We start from the raw sequence: 14508 nt of genomic DNA on the forward strand, positions 1-14508 counted from the left end.
TCTAAAACTACCCTGAGAAATAACTTTACTTGTGACCATTCATGATGAAATCTGAGCAATGCAATAAACTATTGCAAACACAGCAGGGGATTCTAAGGAAGTTGACTTGATACAACATATAAAGCATATCACAAGGTCTTGCCATGCCCCTAGAAGGCAAATAGTAAGATAAATTAAAGCTGAACAGTTTTTCACAAACAGATAAGTTGACTGCAAAGAAACAATTTGTTAATGGTCAGTAATTCAACAGGAATAATGGGGATATACACTTTATTGGCCCATTTAAATACTTTATACACAATGTAATGGGAAATGTACCTACTTTGTATTTTCGGAATATATTAATGGGATGTCCAAAAGTGCATGACATGTATTGATTTCCCAGCTAAAACCTAAAAGAGGAAGTGATCAGCATTAGAAACACCCTTTCCTAATATTTGGTTGCACAACCCTTGGGAATCCTCTAAATATTTCTTGTAGCCATCTTTAAGCATTTGGCACATGTTTGCCGGGAGTTTCTTACTCTCTTTAATTGAAATTCAAGATCTTGAATTTTTGTAGGATTCCTTTACCTAGTGGCAAATTTCAGCTCTATCCAGGATTTTGCAGGATTCCTTTAACCAATGGCAAATTTAACGAAATTTTCCTTTTCAGTTCTTCACCTATAAACAAATCATATGTCTGCATTGCCAAAGAGATCTACTTTGGTTACATCTGTCCATAGAACATATTTCCAGAATCACTGTGGTTTCACTTGGTAGGTGTTGGCAAAGATCAATTGTGTATAGCACTGCGGAATCTGTTGGCACTCTACAAATAACTGATAATAATAATAATTGTGCCTCTTGGCTTTGCCTTCATCGAGTCCTCCTTAGCCTTTTCCCATAAAGCGCTTCTTTGTTTAGAGTGTGACAAATGATACGCCTTGAAACAATCACTCCAGGGCACCCTTAAACGTATGTGGTGTTTCTTCCATAGTTAAAAGAACCTTCAAAGACTGATCAATTTTCCTCTTCTCACTACATCCCATGATGTTCCTGACAGATCCATGAGCTGCAACCTTCTAAAAAACATTGGGAGCTATTGATGTCAAAGTCTATGGAGATGACCTTTTACCCTTTACAATTCTTATGTCTGGTAACAGCAGAATTTCTGATAATGTCAGACAGTTCTCTTGTGTTTACCATAGTGAAAAAAGAAACAGGAAACAAACATGCGCCTAGATTCTGAGTTCTGCGTTAGCCTTAAAAAGCAGCGTTAAGGGGTCCTAACGCTGCTTTTTAACGCCCGCTGGTATTACAAGTTTGGTAGGTACAGGTGTACCGCTCACTTTTCTTACGCGACTTTGGCTACCGCAAATCTCCTTACGTCAATTGCGTATCCTATCTTTTTAATGGGATTTTCCTAACGCTGGTATTACAAGTCTTGGAAGAAGTGAGCGGTACAGCCTCTACCTCCAAGACTCCTACCGCATTTAAAAGTCAGTAGTTAAGAGCTTTATGGGCTAACACCGGAACATAAAGCTCTTAACTAAAGTGCTACAAAGTACACTAACACCCATAAACTACCTTTGAACCCCTAAACCGAGGCCCCCCACATCGCAAACACTATAATAAATATTTGTAACCCCTAATCTGCCGACCGGACATCGCCGCCACTTTAATAAATGTATTAACCCCTAAAACGCCGCACTCCCGCCTCGCAAACACTATAATAACATTTCAACAACTAGTTAAACTAATTGTAATAGAGGATACAATCCAGTTTAAGAAAAAGAACCAGTACCACAATTGTGTAATACCATTCAGCTTTGCTAGAGCAGAGGATATATCAAAGTTAAAAAATGTGTTCCATACCATACATACAATTAAACTTTATTTTTATCAACTAGTGTAATACTCCTGACCAATATAAAATTGGTTTTGTTGCTCTTGTGTTTTAAGTCTCAGCAAAATGGTTATATTTACTAAGATCATAAACTGTGAGCTAATTAGTAACAAATACAGTAATGAATGACACTGGAAAAGAAACAACGTGTGTTTATTATAACACAGGTTTCCTATGAGCAGTGTTAGAATAGCTGTCTCAAGTTTCGGCTTAATGACTTGGTTAGAGGTATAATGTTCAGCAGGAATAATCACTTCAACAAGTTGTACCAGGTGTTTCAATAGTATCGCAAACAAACTTCACACACTCTCACTGGAATAAAATATTTACAAGTCCCACACATTCATTCACATCCTTTTGGAAGCATATATGAATAACTGGTTGTTCAGTCACAGGTTTGTACGAATAGTGCTTACGAGTTCTTAGAGGATTTATCGACATATAATCTTACCACTTCAGTCTCTAAGTAAGCGATCACAGTACCTTTGTCTTGGGAGGAATATACCTGATGAGAAAAGATCCGGAGGTTTGTTTGTCCCAAAGCGTGTGGAGAAGTGAGAAGCCGGTGAGAGTGTGACTTACTTCCGGTTGCGGTAAGGATGATCCGATACACAGCTGATGCTGGAATTTTACACAGAGCTAAATATTGCGGCTGCAAAAAATACTGAATAGCTGAATGTGATAAAGGTTTGAATTGAATAAACCTCTAGGAGTATAACCTAGTAAAGGTTATAACAAGCTGAATAATTCAAAGGATAAATAAACAGAGACCTGGTCTTTAGAACTATGAATATAAAGCTAAACTCTTAACAGAGCAGGCTTAAACAAAGTACATCAATTAACAGGCAGTTTGAATATGGCAATGTGAGGTTTAAATAGGGTTTGGCTGTTGGTAGGAGGGATCAGTCCTTAAAGGTATATTACATCTCCCCCCCGTTAAGGAATCACCCCCGGTGATTCAGGGTGAGGTTTAGATGGGTAACGGAGATGAAAACGCCTAAGGAGTCTTGGAGCGTTAATCTCCGAGTGATGTTGCCAAGAATTCTCTTCTGGTCCATAACCCTTCCATTGGATCAGATATTCCAATCTCCTTCTCCTAATGCGAGAATCTAGGATTCTTTCTACCTCAAACTCTTCTTGATTGTTTAGGAGTATGGGAGGTGGAACTGTCAAATCTAATCTGTTTCGGTCTGAAGTATACGGTTTTAATAATGAGACATGAAATGTATTATGTATTTTGTAATGTTGTGGTAGCTTTAATCTCACTGCATTAAGATTGATGATTTTGTCAATTGAAAAAGGTCCTATATACTGATTAGCTAATTTTTTACTTGGTATCTGTAACCTTAGATATTTAGTAGAAAGAAGTACCTGATCACCTAACTTGTAGTCTGGTGAGGGTCTGTGTCTTTGGTCATAATAATGTTTTTGTCTGTCTTTAGCTTGAACGAGGTGTGCCTTTATTTGTTCTAATCGATCTTGTAAGGTATTGAGATAAGTTGTAGCACCTGGAGAATTGACTGGAGTATTTGAAAGAGTGATTGATGTGGGGTGATAACCATATGTGGCAAAAAATGGGGACATCTTTGTTGAAGAGGAAATAGAGTTATTGTATGAAAATTCTGCCAAAGGGAGGTATGTTACCCAATCATCTTGTAAATGCGTAATATAACACCTGAGGTACTGTTCTAATGTTTGATTTAATCGTTCGGTTAACCCATTGGTTTGTGGGTGGAATGCTGTGGAGTATCGTGTGTCAATCTTGAGTGACTTACAGAGTGATCTCCAGAAAGCGGAGGTGAATTGAGTACCCCTGTCAGTTATAATGGTGGATGGTAAACCATGTAGGCGAACAATAGCTCTAATGAATGCTTTTGCTGTTATAAAGGCACTAGGAAGAGCCTTTAAAGGTGTGAAGTGAGCTAATTTGGTTAATTGATCCACTACAACAAATATTGTATTATAATGTTGTGAATCTGGTAAATCAACAATGAAGTCCATGGATATGGTACTCCATGGTCTATCAGGAATCGGCAGTGACGTCAGGTAACCTATAGGTTTTCTATGCTCAGCCTTGTTTCTTGCACAGACATCACAGCCTATGACGTAGTCAGAAATAGTCTTTTCCATATGAGGCCACCAAAAGTTCCTTTTAGTTAACTCAATGGTCTTTTGGATTCCTGTATGTCCAGATAATACATTGTCATGGGTATTGTTCAATATGAGTTGTCGTTGAGACTCAGGAATGAATAATCTTCCATTATGGTAAAATAATCCTGTAGTTGAATCCTTAACGCACTCTGGTGGTATTGAAGTCTCATCTTTCAGAGCTGATAATATTTCAGTCTCTAAACCAGTGAGTGCTCCCAAAAAATTTTCTTCTGGTATAATTGGTGTTGAGATGTGTTGTGGCAAACTGGAATCAAACTGTCTTGATAAAGCGTCAGCTTTCGCATTTGCACTTCCTGGTCGGTATGTTATTAAAAAATTGAACCGATCCATAAAAAGTGCCCATCTTACTTGACGGGAAGAAAGTGTCTTGTTAGTCCTTAAGTATTCTAGGTTCTTATGATCGGTATAAATCAGAAAAGGTTCTTTAGTTCCTTCTAAAAGGTGTCGCCAATATTCTAGTGAACGTTTTATAGCTAGTAACTCTTTGTCACCAATAGAATAATTACTTTCTGCTGGTAAGAAAGTCTTTGAATAGAAAGCAATGGGATGAATCAGTTTGGTGTCCCTGTTCTGTTGTGATAATACTGCTCCAATTCCAGAATTGGAAGCATCTACTTCCAATATGAATGCTTGATTGTAGTCTGGTAAAGTTAAAACTGGTGCTGAGGTGAAAAGCTCTTTTAGCTTAGTAAAAGCTTCTTGGGACTCTTTTGTCCAACTGAATTTATGATTGCTACTAGTTAGTTGAGATAGTGGTTTTACAACTGAGGAAAACCCTTTGATAAATTTCCTGTAAAAATTTGCAAACCCCAGAAACCTCTGGAGTGAGCGTGTGGTAGTGGGTTTTGGCCATTCTATAATAGCCTGAATCTTTTGTTGATCCATCTCAATCTTGTTGGGTTTTAGAATATAACCCAGGAATTTTATTTCTGATGTATGAAAGATACATTTTTCTAACTTAACGTATAACTTATTTTGTCTAAGTCTAGTTAAAACCCATCGAACGTGTTTCTCATGTTCAGCCATATTTTTTGAATATATTAAGATATCATCCAAATAGATTATGACGCAAACATCTGTGAGATCGTGGAATATCTCATTTATGAAATGCTGGAAGGTTGCCGGAGCATTGCATAATCCGAAGGGCATAACGTTATATTGGAACAATCCGTATCTGGTGCGGAAAGCAGTCTTCCACTCATCACCCTTCTTGATACGGATTAGATTATAAGCTCCTTTTAAATCCAGTTTTGAAAATACAGTGGCCCCAGTAAGTCTTTCTAGTAACTCAGGGATTAAAGGGAGTGGATATCGGTTCTTTACTGTGATCTTATTTAGTGCTCTGTAGTCGATAATTGGACGTAAAGTTCCATCTTTGTTTTTTACAAAGAATATCCCAGCCGCTGCTGGAGAGGTTGAATGGGTAATGAAACCCTTTCTCAGATTATCATCCAAGTAGGTACGTAAATGTTGGAGCTCATTTTGGTTCATTGGATAAATTTTGCCATGAGGTATTTGTGATCCTGGAATAATGTCAATGGGGCAGTCAAATGCTCTATGTGGAGGCAAATTTTCAGCTTCTTTCAAATCGAATACGTCTGCCAGATCCTGATATACACATGGAATACCCTGCTCCATAGTGGCTATAGAACAGTGAGGATAACAAGTCTTAGTACAATAGATTGAGTTTAGGTTTACTGTGTTTTGTGTCCAATCTATTTCAGGATTATGAATAACTAACCATGTATAACCTAGGATGACTGAGTGCTGTGCTATAGGTATAATATCAAAAGTTACATATTCAGTGTGTGCCTTGGATGTGGTTATTAAAAGTGGTATGGTGTGATGAGTGATTGGTCCATTCTGAATGAATGTACCATCAATTAACTTCACAAAAACTGGGTTTGTTTTGCACACAGTGGGTATTTTATTCTTTTTTACATATTCAGTGTCAATATAATTTCCAGTCGCCCCAGAATCTATTAGTCCTTCAGTCTGTAGGTTGTCTTGATCCCACTGTAAGGCAAGGGGAATAGTTAGATGTTGTGTCTTAGAGGTGTTATATATTTGTTTTATAGATTCTGTCTTACCCTTTATTTGTTTTGATAGTAATGGACATTCACTAACAGAGTGCTCTTTATGTGCACAATATAAACAGAGATTTGCCAATCTTCGTCTTATCTTTTCTTCTGAGGTAAGTGGACCCCTTATAGTTCCTATTTCCATAGGTATAGGGTTAGATAAAGTCTTTTCTTGTGATGTAAGTGAGGGATAAGTGCGTCTAGAAAGTGTCTCATAAACTGATTTTTCTACCTTGCGCTCTCTTAGACGTCTGTCCAGAGTAATGCAGACTTTTATGAGAGCTGATAATGTCTCAGGCATTTCTATTCGTGAGAGCTCATCTTTTAAGCTCTCAGATAATCCCAGCCTGAACTGATTTCTGAGGCTGACCTCATTCCATTTGGAGTCTGAAGCCCACATCTGAAAGTCAGTGATAAACTCTTCTACGGTTCTTTTGCCCTGTTTAAGAGCTCGCAGTTTGGTCTCTGCGTTAATCTGTGTGTTAGTGTCCTCATATAGGATAGACATAGCAGAGAAAAAATCCTGCAATGAATCCATTACAGGATCGTTTGTTTCATACAGCCTATTGGCCCATGTTCTAGGTTCCCCTAGTAAGTAAGATATAGTAGTGCAAACTTTTATTCTCTCACTATGGTAAGTCCTAGGTCTCAAAGTAAATAACAAATTGCATGCATTTTTGAAATCTCTGAAAACTGAGCGTTTACCAGAAAAAGGAGTAGGAGGCTGAATTTGAGGTTCAGGAGTAGCCTGCTCCTTAGGGGTTAAACATTCCTTTAGTAAGGCTTTTAAAGCTGTATTCTCTGCTTGCACCTCTGTTAAGCCACGTGCAAGGTAATCCAACTTTTGATGTATGTTAGAGAATTCATTCTGAATCTCTTGTGGTTCCATGGCTTAAAGAGTAAACAAACAGATATTTTGGCCTGTTAATACTGTAATACTCCTGACCAATATAAAATTGGTTTTGTTGCTCTTGTGTTTTAAGTCTCAGCAAAATGGTTATATTTACTAAGATCATAAACTGTGAGCTAATTAGTAACAAATACAGTAATGAATGACACTGGAAAAGAAACAACGTGTGTTTATTATAACACAGGTTTCCTATGAGCAGTGTTAGAATAGCTGTCTCAAGTTTCGGCTTAATGACTTGGTTAGAGGTATAATGTTCAGCAGGAATAATCACTTCAACAAGTTGTACCAGGTGTTTCAATAGTATCGCAAACAAACTTCACACACTCTCACTGGAATAAAATATTTACAAGTCCCACACATTCATTCACATCCTTTTGGAAGCATATATGAATAACTGGTTGTTCAGTCACAGGTTTGTACGAATAGTGCTTACGAGTTCTTAGAGGATTTATCGACATATAATCTTACCACTTCAGTCTCTAAGTAAGCGATCACAGTACCTTTGTCTTGGGAGGAATATACCTGATGAGAAAAGATCCGGAGGTTTGTTTGTCCCAAAGCGTGTGGAGAAGTGAGAAGCCGGTGAGAGTGTGACTTACTTCCGGTTGCGGTAAGGATGATCCGATACACAGCTGATGCTGGAATTTTACACAGAGCTAAATATTGCGGCTGCAAAAAATACTGAATAGCTGAATGTGATAAAGGTTTGAATTGAATAAACCTCTAGGAGTATAAGCTAGTAAAGGTTATAACAAGCTGAATAATTCAAAGGATAAATAAACAGAGACCTGGTCTTTAGAACTATGAATATAAAGCTAAACTCTTAACAGAGCAGGCTTAAACAAAGTACATCAATTAACAGGCAGTTTGAATATGGCAATGTGAGGTTTAAATAGGGTTTGGCTGTTGGTAGGAGGGATCAGTCCTTAAAGGTATATTACAACTAGAAACATACATGCATACAGTAGCTAGGCTAAAGATTAAAAACACTTAAACTCTGTGGATTGCACAATGGCAATAAAATGCTAGGAGATAAATCTGTGATGTTCAACAGTCCTCAGTCCCAAGATAATTAAGGATAAACTAAGCCCTTACAATCCGAGGGCTAATTAATATTACTTTTACTGCTTATAAGGACTAGAGGCTGTGATACATACTTTATGAGTTAATATTCCATAATTTTTACCAACAAGAGCAAGCTAGTTAAAACACGAACAGGAGAGACTGAGCTACCCCTGTCGGACCCCTAGCTTGCTCTTGTTGGTAAAAATTATGGAATATTAACTCATAAAGTATGTATCACATCCTCTAGTCCTTATAAGCAGTAAAAGTAATATTAATTAGCCCTCGGATTGTACTTCAATCCGATTGGCTGATTGAATAAGCCAATCAGATTTTTCCTACCTTAATTCCGATTGGCTGATAGAATCCTATCAGCCAATCGGAATTTGAGGGACGCCATCTTGGATGACATCACTTAAAGGAACCTTCATTTGTCGTTAGTCCGTCGGGGAAGAAGGATGTTCCGCTTCGGAGGTCTTGAAGATGGAGCCGCGGATGGATGAAGATAGAAGATGCCGCTTGGATGAAGACTTCGGCCGGATGGAGGACCTCTTCTGCCCCGCTTGGATGAAGACTTCGGCCGGATGGAGGACCTCTTCTGCCCCGCTTGGATGAAGACTTCGGCCCGGCTGGGTGAAGACAGCTCAAGGTATGGTGATCTTCAGGGGGTTAGTGTTAGGTTTTTTTAAGGGGGGTTTGGGTGGGTTTTAGAGTAGGGGTATGTGGGTGGTGGGTTTTAATGTTGGGAGGGGGTTGCATTTTTTTTTACAGGTAAAAGAGCTGATTACTTTGGGGCAATGCCCCGCAAAAAGCCCTTTTAAGGGCTGGTAAAAGAGCTGATTACTTTGTAATTTAGTATAGGGTAGGGACTTTTATTATTTTGGGGGGCTTTTTTATTTTATTACGGGGCTTAGATTAGGTGTAATTAGTTTAAACTTCTTGTAATTTCTTTTTTATTTTCTGTAATTTAGTGGGGTTTTTTTTCGTTATTTAGTTTATTTTATTTAATTGTATTTAATTTTAGGTAGTTTAGTTAAAGGGTCAGTAAACCTTAAAATTAATGTTATATAATTCTGCACATAGTGCAGAATTATATAACATTATATTAGCCAACCATTATTTAACATAATATTGCCTAAGTGCAGCTCGCTCCTGCTGTCAGACAGAGTGGGAGCGATCTAATGGTTGGCTAATATAATGTTATATAATTCTGCACTATGTGCAGAATTATATAACATTAATTTTAAGGTTTACTGTCCCTTTAATGATTTTAATTATAGTGTAGTGTTAGGTGTAATTGTAACTTAGGTTAGGATTTATTTTACAGGTAATTTTGTCTTTATTTTAGCTAGGTAGTTATTAAATAGTTAATAACTATTTAATAACTATTGTACCTAGTTAAAATAAATACAAAGTTGCCTGTAAAATAAAAATAAATCCTAAAATAGCTATAATGTAACTATTAGTTATATTGTAGCTATATTAGGGTTTATTTTATAGGTATTTAGTTTTAAATAGGAATAATTTATTTGGATTTATTTAAATTAGATTTAAGTTAGGGGGTATTAGGGTTAGACTTAGGTTTAGGGGTTAATACATTTAATATAGTAGCGGCGACGTTGGGGGCGGCAGATTAGGGGTTAATAATTGTAGGTAAGTGTCGGCGATGTTAGGGACGGCAGATTAGGGGTTAATAAAATGTATTATAGTGTTTGCGAGGCGGGAGTGCGGCGGTTTAGGGGTTAATAACTTTATTATAGTGGCGGCGACGTTGGGGGCAGCAGATTAGGGGTTAATAATTGTAGGTAGGTGGTGGCGACATTGGGGCGGCAGATTAGGGGTTAATAAATATAATGTAGGTGTCGGCGGTGTTAGGGCAGCAGATTAGGGGTTCATAGGTATAATGTAGGTGGCGGCAGTTTCCGGAGCGGCAGATTAGGGGTTAATAATATAATGTAGGTGGCGACGATGTCGGGGGCGGCAGATTAGGGGTTAATAAGTGTTAGATTAGGGGTGTTTAGACTCAGGGTTCATGTTAGAGTGTTAGGTGTAGACTTAGAAAGTATTTCCCCATAGGAAACAATGGGGCTGCGTTAAGAGCTGGACGCTGCTTTTTTGCAGGTGTTAGGTTTTTTTTCAGCCGCCTCAGCCCCATTGTTTCCTATGGGGAAATCATGCACGAGCACGTTTTAGCCAACTTACCGCTACCGTAAGCAACGCTGGTATTACAGGGAGAAGTGGCGCTAAATTTGCTCAACGCACACTTTTCTGAAGCTAACACAGCCATTCAGAAAACTTGTAATACCAGCGTATGGAAAAAAATGGAGCGTTAGCACTGCAAGTCTTTAACGAAAAAACTCGTAATCTAGCCGATGGTCTTTTAAGCATTTAAGTCATTATTAATTGGTTAAATCAAGTTATGTGAATTATTTAGTACGGACTATGGGGCCTATCTATCAAGCTCCGAAAGGAGCTTGACGGCCCGTGTTTCTGGCGAGTCTGAAGACTCGCCAGAAACAGCAGTTATGAAGCAGCGGTCTAAAGACCGCTGCTCCATAACCCTGTCTGCCTGCTCTGAGCAGGCGGACAGGAATCGCCGCAATCCAACCCGATCGAGTACGATCGGGTTGATTGACACCTCCCTGCTGCCGGCCGATTGGCCGCGAGTCAGCAGGGGGCGGCGTTGCACCAGCAGCTCTTGTGAGCTGCTGGTGCAATGCTGAATATGGAGAGCGTATTGCTCTCCGCATTCAGCGAGGTCTGGCGGACCTGATTCACACTGTCGGATCAGGTCCGCCAGACTTTGTTAAATATAGGCCAATGTATCACTGGTGTTTCTAATCTTAAATCAATAACATTTTAGTTCTTATTTTCAACTGACTTGGATTTTGCTTCATATTTATTTTTTTAAATTGATATTAATTTATCCAGTGCTGTTTTGTTTCAAACACAAGAGTGTATATAGACCAAAACTGTTAAACCACACACCTTTTTTCAGGAGAGGTTTTTTTTTTTTTCAAATGTTTTTATTAGTTTTTCCCATAATAATAATACTACATAATACAAATTCCCAAAAACAAAACAAAACAAAATAGTCTGACAACATGAATCCAATAGAATCTATGAAAAAGTAGAGCTCCTAACTCTCCCCCATCTTGCATTATTGTCACAGCCTGGTAGCTCTACCTGCTGCCCCTTCTGCAACTCTCTCTGCCTTATAAATATCCTAGTTTCTGGAATGAAAAAAGGGACTGTCTAGCCATGCCACAAGACCTGCCTACAACACAGCAAATCATTCCCACACAACAGCTGAAAACCCACCCCTGTACATTATCAGTTCATCCACAGATCATTCATCACAGCATCAATGGATCTCCCTGACTCATCCTAAGCCTTCATTTTATGGTTTCTTAAATAAAATAAGCACACATATAGCAGTAAATATTGTATAAGGTAAATCTAGAAGTGTTTTTGGGTGTATAGGAAGTGATGTAATTAACCAAAAATTAAAGTATTTATGCCACTTTATAGATCACATCTGACTTCAGTAGATTACATACATTGCTACAAACTGTATCTTCATGATAATTTAACTATTTTAGAAACTGCTAAAAAGAGAACTACTGAAATGTTGTTAAAGTTGATATGACAGGAAACTTAAACTACTGGATTAATAAACTCACTAAGGAGGCACTTTTTATTGTGATTACAGGCAGACTTAAAAAATCACTTGGTAGCAGGCATTTGTACCAGCCTTCCAACAAAGACAGGCGCAAATACACAAATATATCTAGGATGCTACATAGGACAATACCGATGACAGCAAAAAAGTAAAGTAGTTGGGCCATTTGATTTGTATCTGCCATCAAAATCTATTTCTATGCTTTTATATAACTATACCATTTTCGAGCCTAAATAAGATAGTAGACATCAATGAGAGATGCAAATGTTAGAATACTAGAAAACCTTAAATTCACTTTGCACTTACTTTGCAGTAATCCAATGTAGCAACATATTCATATGATCCAAGAGACAGTTCTGGCCTTTCATAGTAGTCGACTCTCCGGCCAATATGATCCAGATGTTGAAAATAGAATGGAGGCACTAGCAAATCAGATAGGAAGGAAAGTTATTAATAAAAAAAACTCTAACTGCATTTGGTTCAGATTTTAATGCTGTAAAAAAGTTAACTGCACTATGTATAAATATGCTGTACAATAAAGTACTAATGAATCAAATCATTAAGGATAATGAAAAACACTAATTATCTTTCTGATTACATTATCATTTATTTCCAGCTTACAAAACACTACAGATGATCACCCGGTATTGTGTGTCATTGTGATTAAAGGGACAATAAAGACATGTTTCCTTTGGTGCATCTAAATGATGACTTTATAAAATATATTAATTTCTAGTATTTTGTTTAATTGATGTTCATGTGCTTGGATGCCTCATTGTACTCTATAGGTATGGGAGTTGTCCTTATTATATCATACTTATTAGACAATGAATAACCTGTCCTAAAGTATAGTCTGTGAGCAAATATGCACTTTCTGTTACTTTCAAAGTGAATTAAAGGACCAATCAATGCTGTAGAATTGCATAATTAACAAGTGCATAAAAAAGGAAATGATTTAACACCTACTCAATATTTCAAATAAGCAGTAGATTTTTCTGGCAAATTTATTTTTTCTCCCATTTTCTGGCCCTCTGTATCATGTGACAGACATCAGCCAATCACAGACTAGTATACGTATACCCTGTGAGCTTGTGCATATTACTCAGTAGGATCTTGTTCCCCAGAAAGTGTGTATACAAAAAGACTGCAAAATTTGATAATGGAAGTAAATTGGAAAGTGTCTTAAAATTGCTAGATATTTTATGAACAAAAATCACAAAGAAATTACTAATATCTGTTTTCTGCTCAGAGGTGGTCAGGGCCACCCAAAAAAAAAAACCTTAAAGGATTGGTTGCGACCACTAGCTATAGATGGGGCCGCTCTGAGACCTTGAGGTTTGCACCATTTATAATATGGAACAAAAACATTATTTTTGTAACCTATAACTAAGCCTATGGCATGATTTAATTTTAAACTTTTTAAAAGAAAAAAACAGAAACATTTCAGGGCAGTGTGCCCTGCTTGGACATAAATCAAAACTTAAGTGGATGTAAAATATCACAATGCACAGATTAAATGTACCGATAATTGCTTTGGCTATAATAAATTACATTTGTGTTAGTATATGTTTTGCAAGAAATGCTGGGTGTTTATGAAAATAAACATAGAGAGGCCATTTCGTTTTTACTAAATTAAAAACAACAATGTTGTTCTTGCCAAGAGAATAGGAAATTCTCTGCTATGGTCTCCAAGGGTTCATGTTTCAAAGTTTAAAGGATTACTGTTTTAGGGAAAAGACTGTACCGCAAAGATACAAATGAGGAAATCCAAGTTAATTTAAATGTCTAGCAGGAACAGTACTGACAAAAAGAAATCCTGGGATCCATCCAAAATCACAGAAACACTTGCTTGTGAGTCACATAGAGTAATTCTTGGACAAATATGGCATGGTATCTTCAGCGAAAATGAGCTTGTCATTGTAAGATTAATGGATGCTGAAGCCATAAAATACATAGGCACATATGGCTTATTCAAACAACTATTTTGTTTCAAAATTCCAAATCCCCCCTCCCTGATGCATTAAAAGTGTTATATGGCAGTAAACTGTGAGAAATAGTTTTACAATGTACAGCTCCATCTTCTATTGATTGATTAGTTGCATAAATATTTTTACAACAGTCAGAAGTCTTTTTTATGCTTATTATAACATCCTTATGGGTGTACTTTATATTAAAATTAATCAGTTTGGCACAGCTAATGATTGTATGTTAAAAAAATAAGGATCCCTCTTAAAACTATGATCCCACACATTAAATGATTGTAATAATTTCTTACAACAAAATTGTAGTCATACTTTACTTGCAATAGGATCAAATCAACTTTTTTTGTAGGATATATTTGTTGCTGCTTTTTTAAACAAAAATTGCTTCACATTTTTTACAGACAGTATTTAAAAAAATAAATAAAACTCAAGGAACTATACAGTCTTTCAGAGTTTCAAGAAAAGCCCTTATGCTGCAAGTGGAAATGATAATGATATGGTACTTAAAGTGCCTGGATCTTATGTTAAATGTTGTCTTACACTCATCACCCTGGCAGATTTGTATTATATTGTAGTCACTGGAGGTCCATGTTAGTGAATAGTAAGGCACCCTGTTGATCAAATTTAAGATCTATTGTAAATTATATCTGTTCTTGATAGTTATTTTATTGAGAACACAGTAGTCAATGCAGGGTTAAAGGTCACCATCTTTTTTTGGAAATAAAGATTAAG

General features: G+C 37.1%; 1 protein-coding gene across 1 annotated transcript in view; it reads right to left on the minus strand.

Moving 5' to 3' along the window:
* SEC24D (SEC24 homolog D, COPII coat complex component) overlaps nt 1-14508 on the minus strand; it is a 196443-nt gene that overhangs the window by 93173 nt on the left and 88762 nt on the right. Inside the window, exon 10 of the mRNA XM_053703594.1 lies at nt 12101-12216. Coding sequence (XP_053559569.1) covers nt 12101-12216 — 116 coding nt within the window. The remainder of the gene's footprint in view (nt 1-12100; nt 12217-14508) is intronic.

This window comes from Bombina bombina, chromosome 2, assembly GCF_027579735.1.
Source record: "Bombina bombina isolate aBomBom1 chromosome 2, aBomBom1.pri, whole genome shotgun sequence".
Lineage (NCBI taxonomy): Eukaryota > Metazoa > Chordata > Amphibia > Anura > Bombinatoridae > Bombina > Bombina bombina.